This window comes from Sminthopsis crassicaudata, chromosome 3, assembly GCF_048593235.1.
Source record: "Sminthopsis crassicaudata isolate SCR6 chromosome 3, ASM4859323v1, whole genome shotgun sequence".
NCBI lineage: Eukaryota > Metazoa > Chordata > Mammalia > Dasyuromorphia > Dasyuridae > Sminthopsis > Sminthopsis crassicaudata.
In genome coordinates this window covers 270,473,089-270,498,528 of record NC_133619.1, presented here as the reverse complement: position 1 = coordinate 270,498,528, position 25,440 = coordinate 270,473,089, and the positions used below count along the sequence as shown (strand labels likewise).

Sequence of the window (25,440 nt, the reverse complement as noted above, 5' to 3'; positions counted from 1 at the left end):
AGGCCTCCAAACTTTGGATTGAGGGACATGTTTTTAGTATTGGAGTAAAACGTTGCTAAGAATACAGAGAAAGTAATTATTGAGAAGAAAGGAATAGCTTTGAAATTGCATAACTGAAAGTAATGATTGAGAGTAATTGAGGGGAGGGAAGAATTGAGGAACTCTGTTTTTCTTCTCACATTTTTTCTTGTCCTTAGAAGGAGTAACACTAATGGGTGAGGAAAGGAATGTTAGTAAAATATCTGATAGCAGTAAAATGGGTAGCTTTTGATATTTATTACACTTTTCTGAGTCTTAAGCCTAAGATATAGAGAGTAAGAGTTCAGGACCAAGGTGATGGGGCTCCAAAAAAGTAGCATGATTTCATTATGATAGTTTCCCCCTTCTCTACTTTTCCTATTCCTTTATTTTGCTTTCATCAATCCTTAACAATCCAAGGCAATGGGCATGGTGAAATTGTGAACTTCTGAATAAGGAGCTAAAGAGGAAATTAGGCAACAAACAGATAGAGAAATTGAAATGAAGTGAGAATGAGAATTCCTATTGTTAGTAAACCAGGGCAGAAAATTATCTGAGAAGCCTAATTTTTTTGGGGGGGGGGGGTGAGGGAGAGAGAGAGAGAGAGAGAGAGAGAGAGAGAGAGAGAGAGAGAGAGAGAGAGAATGAATGAATGAATGAATGAATGTTTTTTTTCTTTGGATTATTTTTGGTTTTAGTTTGTTTTCTGCTGTTTTGGCTACAAGAAATTTACAGTAATCAGAAGTCTACACAGGATATGGTAACAAGAAATGGAGGTTGATTTGTTGTTTTTGATTTTTTTTAAGTATTGTTTTTTGTTTTTCTTTTTGTTTTTTAATTGAAAGGAGAAGTAATAAAATGTTTATCTAGGACAACTTTCTGGTCCTAAATTTTATAGTTAATTGTGAAAATGTTTGCCAGTTACAAATCTGAGATGCTATGTCCCTTCAAGTTTTTGAACTCCTGTATATTCTTCAGTGTTTTATCCACTGTCAGCTTGTTTTGTAAAATAATGGTCAGATTCAAGTGAAAATTACAATAATTGATATTTATGTAGGTGCCAAGGTCTTATAGATAAATTATAGATAAAGGAAATGGCATGTCTAGAGTTTAAATTAATGCTTGATCAGACAACTTGTAATCTTCAAGGGAAAATAGGAAGCTAGGAATTTTTTGGCTCCATGTCCAACAATTATTTCACATTTACCATGTTGCATATATTTAGTAGTTAGGGAAAAACAGCTGGATCTTGTAACTGATTATTTGCAAAGGGGAATAATATAGCAAAAGATTCTTAAGAACATCATGTTCTAATAGGTAACTAGTTAATAGCTAGTGAGTCTCAGGTTTTTCATGAAAAACTGTGAGTGTTTTGTGACATACTTTGGTTTCTCTGATATAGGCCATTGTTGGAAAGGGAATTGGGTATTATTGTGGAAACTTGGGAGAGAAGACAAAAAAATCCTGATTTGACTGGCAATGTATTTCCTCATTTTCCTCCTGAGAAAGAATTATGTTTCATACTCTTATTTTACAAAATGCAATTTAGCATCTACAGCATTTCCTCCTGCACATTTCTATTTCATTTTTAAATTATTTCCTCTAAATCAATATAACCCAAACATAATCTTTTCTATTAAACCTCTTCTTTTCTCTCCAAACTTACATGATTTTATTACAGATGCCACCAAGCTTGTAGGTTTTGTAGTCATAATACTATCTTTGACTTAATGACTGCCTCATTTACCTATTATCCAACTGGATGCCAGGATTTTAAATTTCACCTTTCAGTCTGTCATTTATCCCATTCTTTTCATTTCACTCTGATGACTAGTTCATTTTTATATTGTCTTTTTACTAAACTATTATAACAACCTTTTCATTTCTTCCTGTTTTCAATTTTCAATCTATCTTTCACATAATTGCCACAATAATCTCAATCACTGGTTTGAATGCATCATTTCTCAAAATTAAAAAAAAAAGAAAACAAAAAACTTCAATATATTTTTTCTTAGTACTTCTAGGATAAAATACTTAATTCCTAAGATTGTTATATAAAACTTAAGTTCTCTGTTTTCTTTCTATGGAGTAGTAGATGAGAAAGCTGGCCTTGATATTAGGAAGACCTAGCTGTTCACATGCTGCTTCTGATCCACACTGTGGATGTGGGGCAAGTCCTTTAAACTTACAGAGCTTATGGCAAATTCTTGAAAGACATTCTTAACTTGGGGTCCATGAACTTGCTTTAAAAAAAAAAAAAGTGATACTTTGATAGCTACCAGTGTAATAGTTCTCTTCATAATATAGTATTAACTTAAAAATATTCTGAGGAGAAAAAGAGTAAGTAGAGTAAGAATATGATACTTCTTTAAGTTCAAGATAAATATCCCTGGCTTTGGTAGAGGAATTTCCTCACTGGGAAAGCAGTCTTATTACCAGTGAAATCACTAGGGTCCTCTCTCTGATCCTCTCTTATCATTTCATATCTCCCTTCTCTACCTATCTATTCCATCTCCACCCCCAAAAAACTCTTTCAGTAAAATGTAAACTTTAAATAAAATATAAATAGAACAAATCCATATAGGTGTTCATTTTCTAGTCTTGAGGCGGGGCGGTGGAAGGGATGTTAAAAATGTCATAAAATTCAAATGAAATCTGGTATAAAATAAGGGAAGAAATGACATCTGACCATTTCATTATTTGATTTTGTATTTGCTAATTAGTAGCATCTCACTTTTAAAAAACTTCATCACGAAGTAAATATTTGACATGCTTGACATTGCCTTCATTTACTTGAAAGAGTGAAAAAAGCTGTTCTTTGCAAAATATTTTGATTTGTTTGAGGTCAGAATCATAAACATGAATCTCTTATTCAAAATAGTCTGGATCTTATTTCTTGAAGATCTTACTTCTTCATCATCGAACTTTAGTATAAATTATATAATGCATTGAAACTATTTTTAAGCTAATTTTTCATCTGTAGTTAATGGAAATTTATGTTTTTTCTTTTCTTTTTTTTTTCCTTTTCCCCCTATTAATGTTATATATTTAAATACTTATTAACTGTTGTGGTTTTTGTAATTGATTTTTACTTTCCCTGATCCTTTGCAGTTCAATTTCACATTGCCCACTTGTATGAAACTCAGGGTAAGTGTGTTTTAGTTTTCTACTTTTTAAAACCTCCTCACCCCCACCCATTTTATTAATTTTCTTATGAATAAATTTATTTTGTAAAGTCACATATATGTAAACATCTTAAAAGACCTTTGTGGGTGTGTTTATGTTGTTGAGAAATTTAGATAGTAGTTTATGAAAAATAATGAGCAGATTTGAGAAGGGTGAGTTTTTTTGTTTTAAGTACTAGATACTGTAGTTCTGTAACTTATTTAAGATTTCTGGATGTTTAGGATTTTTTTGTTTTCACACAAGAAAGATAAAAGGCGAATTTGTTATTTACAAATTATTATCACTGTTTTCTCTTATGCTGATATTTAGTGAAGTATGCAGTCTTTTTTTTCCAAAATAATTTTGAATTTCTATAAAGCAGATTTACTTCGATTCCCCACATTATTTAGAAAAGCTATATATTCTATTTATTACCCTATTAAATAGAACAATTATTTTGATGTCAGAAATAAATTATTTGACTTTCTGGGTGCATCATAATTAGGTGACAGACAAAGAGGGTTTGAGACTGTAATTTTTATCTTCTTGGTCATATATTCTGCTTTATTTTAGGTTAGCTATTCCTTTTAACTCATTTTTTCCTTAAAATAGTCTTTATAACAAAGGTCAAATCTTGTTTTCAGACATTTAACACTTCCTAACTGTGTGACCCTGAGCAAGTCACTTGACTCCAATTGCCTCATCGTACCCCTCCCTCTCCTCTCCCATGACTGTTAAAATTAATTTCTCTTTCTTTGGAACATACTTATAATAGGGATTATTGATCCAGAAATGCACATGCATTAAATGCCTGGTTTGTGCCAAGCACTTTTTTTTTTAGTGGGAGGAATTCAAGTAAAGTAAAATAATTAAAAAAACCTTAACAGTCCTTGATTATTAGTTATTAAGAGCCTTCAGTCTATAATGATGGGACAATATTTAATTGGGTATAAATAATACCTATGTAGAATAAATTGGAAACCATATTAGAGGCAAGACACTAATATTGAGGACTGGAAAAGCTTTTTGTATAATGTGGAACTTTAGTTGAGGCTTGAAAGGGGGGCAGGCGTTAGGTTGAGGAGTGGAAAATATTTTAGGCATTGGAGATTGAGAAAATATAGTCTGGAAATAAAATAGAATGTTTTAACTTGAGAAGATCATTGTCATTGAATCTTAGAGTATGTAGAGATTTGGAAAGAAGATGTGAACTGAAAAGGTATTTGTTCTATAGTTAATAGGGAACAACTGGAGTTTATTGCAATGCATTTGGAGAAGGGTTATCTGGTGACATTAGACCAGCCCTTTAGGAAGAAGAATTTAAGTAGCCTATAACCAAGAAATTGTTACAAGTTATTTGTCCACAAGTAGATGGTAAAAAGTTTTTATTTTGGAATTTGTCCACCAATAATTACTGTTTTCCTTTGCATTTCTTGGTTGATATGGAACTTGATATTTAGGTCTGAGGAGTCTTTTGAATTATAAAAAGTTTTAGGCCATTGAAGAATAATAATAGACATAATAACAGTTGAATAAAGTAGACATTGTCTAGAAGTTGATTGTTTTTTTTTTTCCTTCACCATAAGCTTTATTTTGAAAATTTTCAGCCTTCTTGAATCTAGTAAGTAATCCTTGCTATGTACCCAAATTGAAACTTTAGAACATATTATTAAACTTTGTTCATTGATTGAAATCTTCCAGTCCATTAAAGGGAGAATATATTTTCTATTCCTTGTATTTCAATTTTGTTTATATGAAAGTAATTAATTTGTATTTGTTTATTAATTAATGAAAGTATCTTGGGGTCTAACAATATAGTGACATAGAAATTGAAGGGGTGGTACTTTTAAAATATAGGAAAGAATGGAAAGCAGATTTGGGGTACATACACTAAACTCTTTTGTCCTTAAGACATACCAGGGGAAACTTATTTTAGATAAACTTTTAAGGCATTGGGGGGGCATATCTGAAACTTATGCTTATTTGGCATCTCTTAATTTTTGCTGCCTCTTTAGAAATAAGCTTTTCATTTCTATAGCTTGGTTTATAATTGTAGTATCAATAAACTGTGATAGATGGTTGATTAAAAACCATGGTTAAAGGCATCAAGTTAAATATAATAATTATTTTTAGTCTTCTATGCAATGTCAATTTTATGTCAGATGAGCTTTTCCATATTGCCTCATTGCCTTACCTTTTTTTTTTTTTTTTTTTTTTTTTTTAAATAACTTAAAAGATATACAGGAAAAAAAAATTTGCTCCAAAACTTTTAAAAGAAAACTTTGTAATCCTATATTTTATTGTAAGGAGTTTGTAGTTATATAGTATGTTTTTCTTGTAAAATATGTGCAAGAAGATAGATTGATATTTAGTTTACATGACTTTATGCTTTTATTTAAAACACTGAATAAAATTCACCATATACTTAATTTACATTTCAAATGTAATTGCACTGACTTTATGAAGTTTTAATGCATGTCACTACTGACTACATTTTCTTGAGCCAAATATTTACCAGAATTCAGTACTCTATAAGAATTAAAGAGAGGAATTTTAAAGATAAATCAAGTTATAGCGATTTAAGGTCTAAATAAAATCTTTTAACCATTCTTCAACCCCACGGAGCTTTTATCAGTTTTGTATCAGTATATTGTCTTGTGGAAAATCTTAATTATGGGAGAAAGAAAACCTTTATGCTCTTTGTTTCAAGCCAAATTATATTATAAACAGTTTATCACTTTGTTAACTTTCTTTAATTGGAAAGAGATCCAAAAGGGCTAACTTCTTTATTGGCAATTGGAATTTTCTTTCAGCAAATACTCAATTGTTTACTATCCTGAAAAGTATATACTAACTGATAATGCAAATATCTATAGTAATTGATTCTATAAAGTAAAAAAGGTAGGCAAGATAATACCAAGAGTGGAGAATGGGAATATTCAGAATGTAGAATATCAAAATGAGCAGCTTGATGGTTTTAGTAGAGTTGCTGGCCTTTGAGTGAGGAAGGAACTCTTGTACCTCAATAATTTAATAGTTATATAATCTTAGCCATGTCACTTTACTCATCCTTAGTTTTCTCATTTATAAAATGGAATACTAACACCTTCAAGAATCAAGATATGTCAAGCACTTTGCAAACCTTAACATTATCATTATTTACTAATGATTACAATCTTTCAATTATTCTTAACTTTTATTATTGAAATGTTTGTCTACCCTTCTCTTTATTTTACTTTTACACGTAGTAGGGTTCTAGATATATGTAATAATGTAAGTATAAATAAGTCACTTAAAAAGTATAAAATAATAACAATAAAAATAAAAGTATAAAAAGTCATTTTTTCTCTTCTTAGTCTTTTGTAAAAGAAAAGAAATAATACTTATCCTAATTCCTTGACTTATGAGGAAAGCTCTTTTAAACCATAAAGTACCAAAGAAATATGAACTTTTATCTCTATTACAAAAGGAATGTAAGTAACCAATAATGGTTCTTTTTTCTCGGTACTCATTTAGTAGTAGCTGCCTTATCTTATAAATAAATAAACAAACAAACAAACAAACAAATAAATAAATAAGTATGTGTATGTATATATATAGCTATTATGCAAGTGGCTTTGAAAATTATTTCTATTACTGCTTTCTTGTCATCCTTTTCCAGAAAATTTCATGACATTCCTAAATCAATTTTAAATTTTGGTCAATATTCAGTGGTCATTGTAGTATAAAGGAAATCCTATATTAAAGTTCTGTGTCATTAAACTTCAATAGTTTACTTGGGTTCATATACCCTAATATATTTTTTTCTCAGTTGTGGTATGAAGCATACATATGTAAAACCTTTAAAATTTATTTGTTCTTTAAGAGAAGTTTGTGTTTTTAAAAAGTTTTTTCCACCCCTTAGCATTCCATTAACTCTGTTATAATATAGCAGATCATTATGTAATTTTTCATGTTGGTAGAAAACTTCCTGAATTTCATTATCTTTGTTGGAACAATGTTTTATTAGTGCCCAACACACAACAGTATTAATGTTCATTTTTGCTTCACTTATAAATATTTATGCCCTATACAATTATAGGTTAAAACATTTACCTCTTAATTCTTTTTTTAAGATTTCAGTGGTTATTTTCCATTCTGATGTTCATACTTTGTATAAACAGTACAGCAAAAAATTTATACGACTATAAGAAAGTTCTAAATATTTGGTCCTGCCTGTTTTTTCCTTCCTTGGTGCTTTTGCTATGTATCCAGTGCCTTTTCTTTCAAAAAAATAAACAAACAAACAAACACAAAAAACAGAAATCACTTTCTTTTGAGACTATTTTGACTGCTTACCCTATTGTAAAAAAATTTTTTTTATTTGGGTCATTTAGTATAGCAAATTGGCCTTCATTAATAGAGCATGTTTGGAAATATGGCTTTCTTGGTATTATAATTATGAAATTAATAGAATACTAATGTTTTATATAATAAAATTATTAGATTTTTAAAAACCATTAAATAATTAGTTATTAAATGCCCCAAAATTACTTAATTCAGTACCTTTTAAGAGGCCTCAAGAACACTTGGATTCTTTCTGGATAAATCATTTAGTGACTCAGCCTCAAATTTCATCCTCATCCTTTGTAATGTGGGGCTACTAATACTTGGCATACAAGGTTGTTTTGTTGATTACTTGAGCATTACAGCTGATAATGCTGAAATATTTTTCTTGATTTAGTAAATATATCATATTGAACATTGAAAGCTTTTCAATGACTCATTGTCAGCATTTTATTATCTTACCACTTAATTCAAATCCATTTCTAAATGTGTTGACTCTTTCACCTCTCCATCTATCTTGTGTCAAATCTTTCTTTTTCATCTCCTTAAAAATCTGTCTTCATCCTTGAGCACTTTTTACTATACACTTGCAGATTATCATAAATCTTTGCTATTTTATTGGCTTTTTGAAATTTTCATTATTGAGAATTTAGGTCTCAATATTGACATTTTATCCCGATTATTATCAAATTATATGGAAGCTTGATTCAGATTGGATATAGTCTATCCAATGTGTTCAAATTCTGTTTTTTCTTACTGATTAATCTTCTTTTAGATTGTGGTTCCTCTAATGAAAGTATCAAGAAGTATAATCTACTTATGGATCTGATTTCAGTTAAGTTTCCTGATAACGTGAAAAGCATTTGACACATTCCTTCCTTCTTGAAATCTTCTTCTTCTTTGGCTCCAGAAGATTGCTCTGCTTACCTTATTTTATTGACTCTTACTTTTTGTCTCCTTTGCTGGCAAAGCTTCATCTATTTTCCCTTTAAATTTGATTGCTTTTCAACATTTAGAATGTGATTTTCTGATTAGTAGCCTGTAATCATTCCTGGAAAGTTAGTTGTTCTCATAGTTTCAAATATTACATTTGTGCAAACTATTCCTAAATCTATTTCTTTTTCTGAGATGCTGATCCTCCCTTTCCAAAAAAAAAAAAATTTTTTTTAATGTTTCCACTTGAGTATCTTCTTAAAATGAATTGGATATCTTTATCTCAAACCACTCGACTTTGCTGATATTTCTTTTTGTGCTCACATGACAGTCTTAATTTTTTTTTGTCCTCATTAAAAACTCAGTTTATTTTTGACATCGTTTCATTTTCATTGTCTTTATTATCTTCCTTTTAAAAATTTATTACCTTTAACTAGTAGAGAGACTAGACTGGTCTTTTGTCATTATAATAGTGAGTTCTCAAGTAAGGAAACTCAGCTTAGCACTAACTTTGCAGTTTACAATTTAAGGAGTTGCCTAATGTATTATAATAATAATGTATTCCCCAGCTTCAACACAGCCAATATGTATGCATGGGTGGTGGGTCTTGAGCACAGGTATTCCTGGTTTCAAAGTCAGGTTTTATTTATGCTCACCATTATTTATTATAATTTAATGCTTTTAAATAGTACTTGATAAACATAGATAATCCAATAGAAACATCACAATTTTTAGAAATATAATTATAAATAATTATGTATAATACTCAAAAGTTTTTGTTAGATTTTTCTTTTAAGTGCATATATTGAAATCTCACTAAAGGTGGGTCTGCCATAAGAAAACTGTTTCCACCTAGAAACAAATCCATCTGTATGTGGATTGTGCTATGGGACGTACCTGGAACCATTTCCTACTCACACCCATTTATCTTTTCACTTTGAGTTGGGATGAATTTGGTTGGGTACCAAGACTATGGCTTCCCATCCTATTCCTATTCCTGACTTGGACTGTATACTTAGCTCACCGCACATTTTTATTAAAAAGAGGACTGGAACTTTATTGATCCTAAGACATTGCCTGCTCCCATATCAGAGAAATCAGGTTTGTGTAGAAGAAAAGTGGCCCCTCCCCTATCAACTGACCCAACCTGTAGAATTGTAAGCTCAAACAAGCATTTATTGAATGCCATGTGCTTTGCTTCATGCTGAGAATTTAAAAAAAAAAAAATTTATGTCTGCCACATTCTTCTACATATAATAGGTCCCTTTCCTTTCTTTAAGTTTTCAAGTATCTTACAATTCATTTAAGGAGAACAACTGAATTTCTAATTACAAACAAAATACTTAACTGGATAATTGGAGATAATCTTTTTTTTTTTTTAATAGCTTTTTACTGACAAAAAATATGCATGGGTAATTTTTCAACACTGACCCTTGCAAAAACTTCTGTTCCAACTTTTTCCTCTCCTTCCCTGCACCCCTGCCCCTATATGGCAGATAGTCTCATACATATTAAATATGTTAACGTATATGTTAAATACAATATATGTATGCATGTTTATACAGTTGTCTTGTTATACAAGAATAATAGGATTTAGAAAGAAAGTAAAACTAATCTGGGAAGAAAAACAAAAATGCAAGCAAACAATAATAAAGAGTGGAAATGCTATGTTGTGGGTGTAGCTGGTTCTGTTCATTACTGATGAATTGGAACTTATTTGGATCCTCTCATTGTTGAAGATAACCACTTCTATCAGAATTGATGCTCATATAGTATTGTTGAAGTGTATAATGATCTCCTGGTTCTGCTCATTGCATTTAGCATCAGTTCATGTAAGCCTCTCCAGGCCTCTCTGAAATCATCCTTCTGGTCATTTCTTACAGTAATATTCCATAACATTCATGTACCACAATTTACTCAGCCATTCTCCAATTGATGGGCATCCATTCAATTAACAGTTTCTAGTTATTTACAAAAATGTCTGCCACATTCTTCCACATATAATAGGTCCCTTTCCTTTCTTTAATATCTCTTTGGGATATAAGCCCAGTAGTAACACTGCTGGATCAAAGCATATGCACAGTTTGACAACTTTTTGAGTATAATTAATTAGAAATAATCTTAAGAGTGAAATCAAGATTACAGTAGCCTAGGAAAGCTTTCTTGAAGAAGCCAAACCTTTCATTATAAATTAAAGAAGTCAGAGAAACCTCATCTCATCCTTTCTGTACCCTCACCTAAAAATACTCCACAAGTAATGGCCTTTCCCATTGTGATACTTAATTCCTTTGTCCAGACTTCTCTCTCCCACCTAGAATGAAAAGCAATTGGTCCATAGTCTTTATACTCAGGACCCTAAACCTCAACCCTAATTGTTGGTCCAGCCTAAACCTCCCACCAAACAAAATTCTTTCCTTCTAGAACAAGCTCTTTGCTTTTTATGATCCCTTTAAAATGAGGAGAGATGTCCAGTCTCATTCTTCCTTTACAACAAAACAACATGGAATGAGATTAAAAGACTTGCCCAGGATGGCCCAACTAGTTAAGTATCTTGAAACTGGATTTAAACTCTGTGGTCTTGCTAACTCTAGTTCCAGCACTCTATCCATTGAATTACCTAGCTGTCTTTCTACTATTTTAACCCAACAGGGGACTATAACTTTCTATATTGGATCTTTAGCTCTTTCTTTCCTACACTTTGTTGTTGTTGTAGTTACACATTGTCATAGTACAAATCAACACTGGCAGCTCAGTAAGAAACTTAAAACAACATAAAACAGCTGAGGAAATCTCTCTTCTTTTGCCTCCCTCTATCCACCCTTCCCTCAACCCTCACCCTAGCTCAAGTTAAAGCATCAATAGTTGGTATGGACAATATGTTTTCAAAAATCACTTTGGATAAATTTAGTAGTAAACAAATTACAGAAATTAAAGCAAGTAATGTATTTATTTAACATAAAGACATGATGCAGCAGTTTAGGATACAAAAGTAGAAGTACATGCTTTAAATAAATTAGGGTTCTAAGAATATGATACTGTGAGGAAAATGTTCTAGACATTATATTCTGTTCCCTTATTAGGAAGAAAAACCCATTTCTAGTGGTCTTTATTTTTAAAAAATGTATGACTGGAAACAACACACAATTTGTAGTAAGATCTAGATTTAAATTCTGTTTGTAACTTGTCTATTGTGTGGCATTAAGGCACAGTCTTATTATGCTTAAGTTTTTTTTTTTTTTTTTAATTATCTTTTGATAAATGGAATTTAAGGATCTCTTCCAGTTATAACTATTGACTTTGCCTGACCACAGAAAATTTATCAAGTGCATCAGCTTATGTCAACCAGGCCACATTAATCCTATATAATTATAAATCAAAGAAAAATAATTTTTGATTTTTGAGGAGTTATAAAACTATGTGTATCCTTTGATCCGGGAATATCATTATTAGGTCTGTTTCCCAAGGTGATCAGAGAAAAAGGTAAACAACATGTATGTTCCAAAATATTTATGGCAGCTTTCCTTATGGTGGGAAAGAACTTAGGAGATATCCATTATTTGGGCAATGGCTAAACAAGCTATGGCATATATCTTACAATAGTAAGATGATTAACAAATTGATTTTAGAAAAACAGACTTGCATGAAATAAGGAAAAAAGTGAAATGAGCAGAACCAAGAGAATCTTGTATACAGTAACGAATTATTTGCAAAATAATTGAGAACAGCCACTATAATTATAACTTGTCAATATTATAATTATTATCATTATAAATAAAGGACCCCAAGCAGGAAGATTCTATCCACTTCTAGAGAGAAAACTGTACCATATAGTTTTACACATATTTTTAAATGAGTGTCAGATAATGAAATGAGTGTCAAATAATGAGGCTGGTGGGAAGAGAGGGAAGAAAATAGTTCAGAACTTAATTGTAACAAAAAAAATTAAATGGGGAAAAACCACCTTTTGAAGTGACATTTAAAAGAATTGCAAGTTGAAGTATATCAATCATAGTTAAGCAAATGTGTAGTTCTTACAGTTGTGAACATACAAAGAAACACATGTGTAAAGCAAAGATTTTGGGAATGCAAGAATTCCCTTCAGAAATCTTTGTTTCTGAAGGGAATTCTTGCATTCCCAAAATCTTTGCTTGAAGTCTGGCAAGGAGTAGAAAATCATCCAGATTAACAGAAGTGTTATTACTTTCATTTACTGTAACAATATACTGAAGGGAATTCTTGCATTCCCAAAATCTTTTCTTGAAGTCTGTCAAGGAGTAGAAAATCATCCAGATTAACAGAAGTGTTATTACTTTCATTTACTGTAACAATACACTAAGAAGTCAGGGCTGTATAATCTTTTTAATAAATAGAGCATGTTTATTATTTGGACAAAAATACCATTTTTGCAGAAAAGGAGAAATAATGCTAAAAGTCATATCTGCTGTTAATAAGACATTTAATATAAATGAGAATAACCACCTCACAGAGGCCAGCAGTGAAGAACATAGTGAAAGACTAAAAATGGGATTAACTAAAACTCATCTGACAACATGTAATTATATGAATAGATGTAGAAAGTATTGTGGTTTTTTTTTGGGGGGGGGGGTTATTCTCTCCCTTCTTTCCTTCCTTGCAAAAACTGGCAGTGATCATAAACATAATTGAAAAGATATCTTTCCTTAATACACACACAAAAATATATCTTATCATAAACCAAAAGCCAAAGTAATATGCAATGAAAAAATTATAAAAGCATTTTTGGTGATGATAGTTACAAAACAAGAAGCTTATCATCACATATTTTTATTTGAATCATTCAGATATTTCTCTAGGGTTATACATTTTCAATTGCATTAGGACAGGAAAAAATTAATTTATTCAATGGTTTTATCAATGGAAATTACACTCAAAAGAGTATATATATATATATATATATATATATATATATATACATATATATATATATGTATATGTATATGTATATGTATATGTATATGTATATGTATATGTATATGTTAGTATAATCTTTGTTTGCCAGTAATCCTTAAGGATCACTGGATCTTTCCTTCTAAGTTGGCAGTGCTGAAAAGTCCCCTTATAGTTTACACAAGTTTTTAAAAGGTAAGCTTGTTGAGAACAGGTACTACTTTACTCTGTCTTTAATTCTTCCTAAGTGCTTTTTCATTAACATTGTGATTGAAGAGATCATTATTTGCATGTGTTAATCTTTAAAAGCTATCTTTCTTAATAGACCAATTCTAAATTAGACATTGCAAAGTGAAGACAGAAAAACCCTTTGCATTTTTATTTACTTGTAACAAAGATCAAAAAGTCATAAATAAGATTTAATAATCCTGCATTTGGCAAACTCTACCTCAGGCCCAGTTTCTTTATCTGTAAAGTGAAGGGATTATGCTACCTGGTTGCTCGAGTTCCTTTAAGGACACTCTCTGCCCTTGGAATACATGGCACTTATATAGGAATAACCTTAAAACTAAAATAACCAAATTAAAGAAAGACCAGAATTACTAGAGGGAGATGAAATGTTAATGTAAAGCATCGTATTAATATATTAGTAAATGTTAGAACACTTCTCAGGTTTTTGTCTACCTTACTATTCAATATAATGTATTTTTGTATAGAACTAGAGAAAATCATAATGAACATGGTAAAGCAAACTAACAAGAATATAAAAAAATACTCAAGAGAAAAATCAGTTGAAGGTGGTCTTTGTGAATTTGAAAATATATGATAAGACTCAGTTCCCATCAAAATTATGGCACCAAAAAATTGTTGATGATCTATCATTAATGGGATTTTACTGTGTCAGTTACAGTTAAGATTCTTAAAAGTTCAAAGATTTTAAAAACTCAATACCATGGTGAAAATAGAGTATTTTGTAAGATTTATTTCAGTTTTAGAAGGGCAATAAGAATTCTTGTTTGAACAAATCGAAGGATTAAAGCTAAGAGAGATTTACAGAGGGAATATATTTATGGCAGATATGACAGAAATATTTGTCATCTAAAATATGTATCACAGTCATAATTCCAAATTCATAGTAAATGTTCAAAATACAGCAACTTCGGAGCTGAATTTTTTCAGCCTTTTTTTAATTGTTGCTTTTTCTTCCTGTCACATTTATTTCCAAATCTCATCTTCCCCCACATCTTAGTTACCAAACCACCATCCCTTTTAAATAGGAAAATGCTCTTTAACAGAATTGCTAATCAGCATGTGAATTTTGACAATCTTATGTAGTATTTCATATCTCCCCCAGAGCACACATCTATTATGGAATAAGGAAGATACCTTTATTCAACTAACTTTCATTTTGAGTCAAGTTTTGTCATATATAATTCTGTAACCTTTCATTTAATTTCTTTATTCTTCCCCTCCCCTTTAAAACTGATTTTCTAAAGTTCAAGCATATTGGTAATAATCTAAAAAATAATCAGAGATACAGATTAAATCAATTGCAGCATTATTCTCTTATCAGTGGGGGAGGGAAGTAAAATAAAAACCTCAAGAGTTTTTGGAGGAAGGGAATACTTGTTTATTGCTCATGTTACTGAAAACTTTTAAATACTTTTTTTAGGAGAGCATTCTGGAAGCACACCCTAAAATAATACAATTTTGATCTGTTGACTCCATGATTATTGTATATTATGAAAGCATTATCAAAAAGAAATGAAGAAAGGCTATTTATTAAAACATTTCCTTAACTGTACTAAGTATAATTGCCCCCAAACTAAATCTAAATACTCAATATTAGGGAATGATTAGAATAATATCTTTATACCAGTTAGGCATCAAAGTCCAATTAATACATAGAAATCTAAAAAGACCTTTATGAAAAAATACAGTGGAAAAGAAAATCGGTAGAATGAAAAACATAACAATTCTTAAATACATAAGATAATGAGAATTTATATACAAATAATCCTCTTTAAGACTTCTGAAACAATTTAGTGATTAATAACCAAATATAGTTGGATTGTTTTATTGTTAAGTGTTTTTAATAAAACATATAATTTCTTAAAAGTGGGGATATTTACTTTATTTCCCTCTTTTGAGTGTATTCAGTTTTGTTATTGCTGTTCACTTCACATTGCCTTACTTTCATAAAAGAGCTCTTATATTCTCATTTTTATAACTTCTTATCACAGTAATGGTCCATTCTGTGAATATATTATAGTTTATTTATTATTACTTTAGTGTCACAGGTATTTTTCACTGCTTTTTATATTACTTGTTGATGACACACATATACATGTGTGTGTGTATATATATATATATATATATGTTTTTGTTTTTTTTTTCCCCATTTCATACCATTTTTTTTTTCCATTCCTTTAATCAGAGATTATGCTTTTTAATCCAGGAACCCTTTGAGCTAAAAGAAAAGGAAAAGACATAAATTGAAAATGTTCAAATATTAAATGTTCAAATATTCAGAAGACATCCTTCTATATATATTTTATAGTAATTGTAGCAAAATATTATTTAATTTTATAATTTTACAACCATCAAAATTAAGATGATTTTTATTTACTTAAAAATTATTTTTAAAAATAGTGGCTTTTTATTTTTCAAACTGCATTGGTACTCACCCCTGCAAATTTTTTTGACTTCCCCCTTCCCTTCACAGCAAGCAATCCAATATAAGTTAAACATGTGCTAACTTTTCCACATTTATAATTCTGTGTGAGAAAAACAGCCTCTTCTCAACAAAAAAACCAAAAAAAAAAAAAAAACCAAAACAAAAAAAAAACCCACAAGATTAAAAACAAGCAAACAAACAACACATATGAAAATGCTATTTTTTTTAAAACCCCATTCACTTTCCATAGTTCTCTCACTGCATGCAGATGGCTCTTTCCATTACAAGTCTATTAGAATTGACTTGAATTCTTTCATTGTTGAAAAGAGCCATGTCCATCAGAGTTGATTGTCACATAATCTTGATGTTGCTATGTACAGTGTTCACTTGATTCTATTCACTCAGCATCAGTTCATGTCTTTCCAGGCTTTTCTGAAATCATCCTTCTCATTGTTAGCTGTAGATAGTAACAGTCCCCATTACATTTATATAACATTCAGCTACTCTCCAACTGATGGGCATCTACTCAACTTCCAGTTTCTTGTCACTACAAAAAGGGTCGCTACAAAACATTTTGCGCATGTGGGTCCTTTTCCTTCTTTTAAGATCTCTTTGGGATTTAGGCCCAGGAAAAACACTGCTGAATCAAAGGGTATTCACAGTTTGATAGCCCTTTTTGTTAAATTCCAGGTTCCAGAATGGTAAGAGCAGTTCACAACTGCATTAACAATCCATTTTTCCCCAGTTTTCCCATATCCCCTCCAACATTTATCATTATCTTTTCCTGTCATCTTAGCCAATCTAAGACGTGTGACGTGAAACCTCAGAGTTTTTTACTTTGCATTTCTCTATAGTGATTTGGAACTTTTTTTCATAGGACTAGAAATGGTTTTAATTCCTTTGACTGAAAATTAGATGTTTATATGTTGAGGAATGGTTTTGTGTTATAAATTTGAGTCAGGTCTCTATATATTTTAGAAATGAGCCCTTTATCAGGACCCTCAGTTTTCCATTTCCCTTCTAATCTTGGCTTCATTGGTTTTGTTTGTGCAATAATTTTAAAATTTAATATAACAAGATGAATTTCATAAAGTCCAATGTTGCTAGAGTTTGAATTGCTTTGAAATGGTAAATTGATTTTTTAGAGAACATTATGAAGTTTGGTAATCGATACAAAACCAGTTGTTTTCCTTTCCATTCTTAATACCATTTTAATGCAGGTCTGTTGCAGCATTGCAACAGGTATTATATATATGGTCCCTCTCCTCCCCCCCTTTTAAAAAATACTATCTCTCAAGAGATTTCCATAAGCTTTTTTTGCAAAGAAAACTTTTAAATTCTTTGTCTTTCTCAATCTAGGATCCTTCTTTACACCTGTTAACTATTAACCTTCTGTTAGTTCTCTGTTTTTCCAGTCAATTCTCTGTGTGCCTTTTTTATATTCCACTAACCAATCTTACCCCAAATTACCCTTCCATAATTCAATGGCTTCTATTTGTTTCCTGGATGATACCCAAATTCTCATTTTGAAATTCAAGATCATTCAGTTTTAAACTTCAGCCTGCAATTCATCCGTAATACATCTCCCCCTTATTCCATTCCATTTCTCTAAGATGTACTCTCTGGTACAAGCAGACTAGTCTGTTGCAGAATAGGAATTTTTTTTTGTCACATAAATGCTAATGCTGTATAGCCTCTCTGTAATACTGTCCTTTCTATTTACTTATTTAAGTCTAAGGTTTCTTTTATCTTTTTCTGTTCATTTCTTTTTCTATATGACTAATGTGATCTAACCAGGTGTAATCAGATTCTCTGAATTAATCATACTATTCTCCTATTCTTTATCCTAACATGTTATACATATTTTAAAATTAATTTCTGATTATTTAACTTTTTTGGGAGTTGTAGGGGTTTATCATTGTTTTGTTTGTTTTTTTTTTTTCTTTTCTTTTAGAATCTAAGCCCCTTTAATTAAAGGGACTATACTACAATATTTTGATTGTGTTATTTCCACATTTTAACCTGTGTAATTATAACTTTGTCCAAATGGATTGTTAATGCATCTTTCTATATTCTCTGAAAAGAGGGAATAGAATCAAAATAAATAATATATCACTACTTCCCTAATTGCCCTCTCAAATTTTAAAGATGACAATGAAAAGAGGGGTCACAAGCTTTTAAATTCTGTTCACTTATTATTATGAAATAGTGGGTTTGAGGAGGAACAACAATAAAAATATGAGCATAAAATAATTTTCCACAAACACAAATTATTTATTAAACAGTAGTAAACAGTAGGAATATCTAAAAAAGCACTGCCAGATTTGGAGTTACAAAAGTAAAATGGACATGATTATTTCTTATAGGCTGGCCAAAATAATTTTTCATCAAGCTAAATTCAAACCATTGATGTGACCCATTATATAATTCTAGACTTATGATGCATTATTAATGAGTCCCTTCCAGGGTGATAGAAGGGGAAAGCAGGCCATTTTTAATGAACTAACATGACACTTTTTGACACAGAGACTAGGAACACAGATTGGAAATTCCGCCTATATCCCCTTCTTTTAAACCAAAACGGTCATAATTTAATTGAAAAGAAATTACTTATTTTCAGTTCTTCCCATCTGTACCTCTCTTTGCAATGAAATCTTGTTGAATGATGATTGATAAAATAAAGCTTGAACTAAATGACATTTAAGATATGCCTTTCAGAAAAGTAGGAACTGAAAACAATAAACTCATTTCTTTCTCTCTTAAGCAATTTAAGATTAAGACCTTTACCACAATTATGGAGGAGTAGAAGGAAATAAAATAAATTTTTGTTGTTTAAAAATGTTAGGGTCACCAAAAATGTCTCCTATTTATAACTCTAAATTTTCATACAGTTAACACTGTAAAATACACAGAATAGATGCATTCCTGAAAATATGTAAATTAAATTCTTTATGACCCTATTTTATTAGAATTCATGATCTTGAAAATAAATTTAATTATGGAATATGCCCCATAGTTTCTGTCACCTTCTAATTTGCTGTTTATGTTTTGTTCTTTGAGACCTGGCTTAGTCGAATTGCATATAATAATATTTTCAGTAAACACATGAGAAACTCTTCTGTTTAATATAATGTATATGAACTTTTTGATAGCTTCCTGGCTGTTTATTAGAACATTTTCCACTTCCCAACCTTATTCTTATTCAATGCCCCCCAGAAACTATAAGCTTTGAATATTGAATATTATTGAATGTGCCTTTTTTTGTGTGTGTGTCTGGTTAATGACTGGCACCTACCATTTCTGTATTAGCAAATTATTTATTACCTTGAAGAGAAAATAAGTAATATATTTTTTTTCCTCTCTCAATTTCTATCCCTGGAAAAAATTTTGTTTAGAGAACTGAACCCTGTTCTTTTAAGATCTAGATTTTGCCTGTATCTGATTTGTATAGGAAAATTTGTTTATTTGGTGCTTTTGTATTTTTGTTGAGAGGTAGTAAATGACTTATAGAAATATATATATTTTGTTATTTGTATAAATAGTTCATGTGGCATAAGGTCAGGGGGACAGAACTTGCTATCTAGCAGTAGCTCTTCCTTTGAGGTTAGAAACTTCTCAGCTCTGATGCTTTCTTATTTCTGACCCTGCGTAAATCACTATCACTTTAGGAAAGTGAGAAAGTTGAGCAAGATGACTTCTGAGAGTACCAACTGTAGGATCCTATGGGTAATTTTATTTGTTAAATAGACCTTCAAACTTGATATGTTTGCAATAGACAATTTCTGAGCCCCATTTTGGAGGGTCACAAGATTAGCAAATGTATTTTTGCTTAATTACCAAGCTAATAATATATTTTAATATATTTATGTGTTCTTTTCCTACTTTATATGAATAGCTCATTTTTTTTACCACAATACTTAAACAACATAGAAATTTATACTGTTTTGTAGCTAGTTTAAATTTGTACTCAGCAATGATTTTTTTTTTTTTTTTTTTTTTTTTTTTTTAATTTCATCTGGTGCTTTCCTTTGCTTTTGAGGAAGAGAGGGATTTTTAAACTAGAAATGAAGTTCATGGAAAAGGCAGTGGGGTTGGGGAATGTTCAATAAATACAAATGTGTGTTGTCATAAGTTAGTATGATGTTTTTAGATAAAATGCAAAGTGATCTTGTGAAACTATGGAAAGACCCATATACAAGTTAACATAATATTGAATACTTAACTATATGAAAAGTGCTATACATGAAAAAGTTCCAAAAAGGATTTGCTTTGAAGTACTTTAAAGTTAAAAGATTACTTTCTAGGCCTGCTTATTTATTGATTGTAGAATAATGTAAGTCAAACTCTGATAATCCTTTTTTAATAGTTAACTGTTCAGTTATACTTTTCTTGCTTCTTAAATTTTATAAACACTTTTATTATCTCATTCACAGCAACTCTTTAAGAGCTAGAGAAATCAAATTATCCATTTTACAGAGGGATACTCTTAGATACAAAGGTTATGACTCTTGCTCAGTTTCTGTAAGGAGGGAGAGAAAAGGAGAGAGAATTTGATGTGCAAGACAAGTGTTTCTTTAAAACCTTCATGGTTTTTAGATTTCTGAGACAAGTAATTAAGGTTTCCAAAATTATGGGTTTATAAGATTTTCAAACAGTGCCCCACCACATAGCCCACAGTATTATAATTTTTATCTTTTACATCCTATAAAGCAATGAGTCATTATGTTGGATCAAAACTTTTTTCCCCCTAGTTCTTCATTAAGTTGGGTAAAATTAGGGGGATAGTAGGTAGCATTTTGCTTTACTATCTTATTTTTTTTTTAAACTGGCCTTTAAATTATCAAATAGGTTTTAGTCAGATTTTATAATTTAGGGTAGAGAATATCAGCCTTTATAGGAATTTTACACCTAGACAATAAGAATGTTAGATTGTTTTAGTTCTTTTGTACCTTTTGGGATATTGGCAAATTGATAAGTAATAAGCTATTCAGTTTTTTATGCTACTGGGTATTTCTGAATGCTAGATTTAATAGGAAACTTGGCACACAAAATTTGGGCTACTAGTTGGAGGCTAAAGTGTCAATTATATAGAGGTATAAATTGAATAAACCACATTAGGGAGTTACTCTGTATTTTACTTTTCCCTTTTAAATAGCTTTTAGTATCTTAAACTAGATAATGATTAAATTGTAAAGGAGTTTTACACATTAAATAAACTGTCTAATAACTCTTTTGAGGTGAAAAAATTAAAATAATTGGTTCCAATGCTTTGTAAAGATCTCTATTAATGAGTGATTATTTAAAGGATTATCAAGTTTCATTTACTTTTTCTTTAACTTTCCCCTCCCCTCCATCCATTCTGCAGAGAAAGTATCACTCTGCAAAGGAAGCTTATGAACAACTTTTGCAGACAGAAAACCTTCCTGCACAAGTAAAAGCAACTGTCTTACAACAGTTAGGTATGTAAAAATATTTTGGTTTACCCCTAATTATACACATTCCCTTTTTATTTGGATATTTTAGGTGGTTGTTTTGATATTTTTGCTTAACATTCCTAGCACATTTATTTGAAATCCACTGTTTAGAAGTATTTTTTAAATTTTTATTAGTACTATAGTTTAAACAGAAACCCATTCAGTGACTCATTTAAGAAACTAACATATAGAGGTAAATAAAGCATTGCCAAATTTTCATGGTTTTTATCCATAGTAAGTAACAATGGAAATATTTTGTGAATTTCATAGAATTTAACAAACACTAGTTTCTGAAACCATCTTCATTTTAAAGGTGATAATACATTATGATACAAACAATACAATCATATAAACAATAAGATATCTGCCATTTCAAAAAAAAATTATTTTTGTATTACCCTTAATATGAAAAAGAGGACAGGCCTTCCTGAAATAGGGATGCTTATTCTATGCACTTTACTTTTTATACTTAATTGGATGATGTTACTTTGATTCTCTTTTTATGTAATCTTTTTGGAGACCGTTTTTAGAGAGTATAATTTATCTCCATACCGTGTCAAGGTGCTCTTACCCAGTATTTATATTTTGGTTAATATTGATGGTACTATTTTAAACAAAATTTTAAATGAATTTTGTAAATTCAGTTTTCTCTTAAACTATATAAATTCTTTTAATAATATATTTTTTTACTCAATTAGTATCTTTTACTTCATGATTCCTTAATATCATTTGTACTCTATTTTAGAAATAATAGCATTTTAGACTGTAAAAGCATAAAGTATAGAAATAATACTTTGTCCTTTTATAAGCTAACCCATTAACCTACTTAGTTTGTTCATATAAAATAGCTTTTAACTATAGTTGAAACAAACCTTTCATTTTTGTGATGAAAAAGTTTTTTATTCAATAATTTTAATTTAGCAACATAAAACATTAGAGGTAAATATATTTGCTCTTTATCCAGTTTCATTGTTCATTATACACAGTATTTATTTATATTAAGTTAGCATATCCCAATATTCCACTCTGATTTTTTTTTCTCATTCCCCATTTATAACTTTATTTCTTTCAAACATAACTGCCTGCTTTAGTGACTAATATCATTTATTTAATAAAAATTAATGATATCATTAGCAGTATGCAGGATAAAAATTGGCCTTGTAGCTCTTATCTTCACTTTATCAAAGAAATTATTAAAAGGTAATATGCCAATTTGTGCGATTTTATCTTTATCCTATATTCTGATGCTAATAACATTCTATATTTTAAAAAAATTTTATTAAAGCTTTTTACTTACGAAACATATACATGGATAATTTTTCAACTTTGACCCTTAACAAAACTTTCTGTTCCAAAATTTTCCCTTCTTCCCCTACTCCCTCCCCTAGATAGCAGGTTGTCCAATACATTTTAAATATATTAAAATATATAACATTGTACACTTTTAAATGGATTGGAAAAATAAGTGGCAATTTCTCATAGTTTGATGTACAAGGAATAAAAAATAACCTTTAAAAAACCAAACAAACACTTTTTTATGTACCTGATAATATGAACAACTGAGCTTTTCCCATCATAAAGTAGCTTGCTATTGCCCTTTAAGCAGTAACTAATAAGAAAATATCATAGCAGCTGCTATTCCCATTACTAATAGTAAACTGACACCAGTGATGAAAGTTGAGAATAGTAAGAATCATTTTTTCCATCACTTTAACTTATACCTCTATAATATTTGTAAATAGTTTAATACAACTGCTTTAATGTCCATGTATCAATTAGATGAGACATTCTTATCCTTATAGTTTTTCAGAAAATCTATGTTTTCATTGTTATGGATACTTCTTCCACAGGTATTCTTCTATTTCATGAATTTCTGTGGACCAACCCACAAAATATTTACATACATAATTTTTTGAAAATTACCTCTTAATGACCAACTTACTGATACACAGTTTTCATGAATTTTAAATTTAGGTTTGTCTGCAGATATTTCTGGGTCTGTCCTAGAAACTTTACAGTTTAGGAGGAACTATATATGTCACAGATTAAAGATTTAAGTAACCCAGACAGTTTGATATGATCATTTAAATATTAGAATAGGATTAGAAGAGAGAGGGCACTGAATATAATAAAATTTAAAACAAATTACTGATGTGACTATTTTCTTAGATGAGTTGAACCTTTTATGTGCAGAAGGTACATTCTTGATATTTTGTGGTTGTGGGAAGCACTTTTATTTCAAAATTGATCTTATTTACATAAAATGTCTCCAAGAAGGGCATTTATATGTTAGAAAATAGACTGGATGGGATATTCACAATTTTTTTACTTATTAATTTCAGTTTCTAAGAAGAGGTTACAAAAAATTACTGAATTTGTGTTGACTACAATTTAGACTTTTTAAAAATATTAGAAAAAAAATCACTAATAAATATACTACATAGTCCACTCTTGGAGAGGGTGGGAGAGAGAAAAAAAGTCAATAGGGAAAAATAATACTGGTTAGCTTGAGCTATACTCAGGTGGTGGTGGGGGGATATTCCCCTATTCCCATTATAGTATGATTTTTATTATGCCAAATGAACAATTGAGTTCATTCAGATCAGTTAGTAATTCTGATTGCTTTCCAGGAGATAATTTAATGGAAAATCACTGGCTTATGAGTCAGGAAACCTAGGTTCAAGTCTTCCAATTAATATTCTTATTTCTAAATTTTGTATAAAACTGAATGTCAGAGTAATTGATGCCTATGTTTCTTGTTTCATAAGCCAATTAAGTACTGTAGAAACTGTTAGCTGTGTAATTTTATAAATCTGAATTTGTAGATTTATATGGTGAATTTAAGATTGCATCACACCTAAATTTTTTGATAGACCCAACAAATAAAAATGTTTAATAATGCCTTCCCTTTGTGTAGTATTTATAACTTTTCAAAGCACTTTGTTTCCCTGTCATCTTGTTTATGCTCATAATTATTATGTTAGTAAGACAGCAAATATAATTCCTTTTTGACAGATGCATAAACTGAATTACAGTAAACTTGTAAATCATTTAAGCTCATATGCCTAATTAGTGGTTGATCTGGGGCTATAATATTAAGGTTTTTCCCGTATTCATCTCTGGTTCTTGTTACTAGAATACTGCCACTTTGCTTTTTACTAAATTAAAACTCAAAAAAAAAAAAAGAGGTTAACATTTCATACCCAGTTTTCATTGTATAAAATAATAAGGTACATTACATTATAGGAGAGGACACTAGGGAAAATGTGATTATCAAGATATAATTCCTCTGTACTGTTATCTTTGAAGGAGCTGGGGATTCTGCATTTTAAGTATGAAGAGAAAGAGGAGTGTTCTATGTAGTCTTTGCAAAATCCAAGGAAATGGAAATAGCAAAAAGGCAGACGTGCTTAGATTGGAAACTGAGTGAACAGTAGTAATGTGCAGTTAGTCTGGAATGGTAGGCTAGAACCAGATTTTGTAGATCTTCTAAAGCCAGACAGGTGGTTTTATTTTATTATAGATACCCCACCCCCACACCCCCCAAAAAAAAGATTCTAGGAGAATGGGGGGGGGGAGGATGATGTGGTTAGTAATCTTTTTTTGTTTATTTGTTTGTTTGTTTTGTTTTTTAATACACAAGGCCACCATTTAAATAATTTAGTTTTGGTGATTATTTTTGAAATTTTATTGTAGGGTGGATGCATCACACTGTGGATCAGCTGGGAGACAAGGCTACCAAGGAAAGCTATGCTATTCAATATCTCCAAAAATCTCTAGAGGCAGATCCTAACTCTGGCCAGTCCTGGTATTTCCTCGGAAGGTGAGTTTTGTTCAGTGTTTTTAAAGCATTTTTCTTAATTCCACTTTGGGAATTTGAATTTAATTTTAAAATACTATAATATGTGAAGCTAAAATTAG

General features: G+C 30.3%; 1 protein-coding gene across 4 annotated transcripts in view; it reads left to right on the top strand.

The window, feature by feature from the left end:
• KDM6A (lysine demethylase 6A) overlaps positions 1–25,440 on the top strand; it is a 240,344-nt gene that overhangs the window by 151,863 nt on the left and 63,041 nt on the right. For all 4 annotated transcript variants that reach the window (XM_074300796.1, XM_074300793.1, XM_074300795.1 and 1 more), the window contains exons 8-10: positions 3,130–3,164; positions 21,411–21,504; positions 25,216–25,342. In XM_074300796.1, coding sequence (XP_074156897.1) covers positions 3,130–3,164; positions 21,411–21,504; positions 25,216–25,342 — 256 coding nt within the window. The remainder of the gene's footprint in view (positions 1–3,129; positions 3,165–21,410; positions 21,505–25,215; positions 25,343–25,440) is intronic.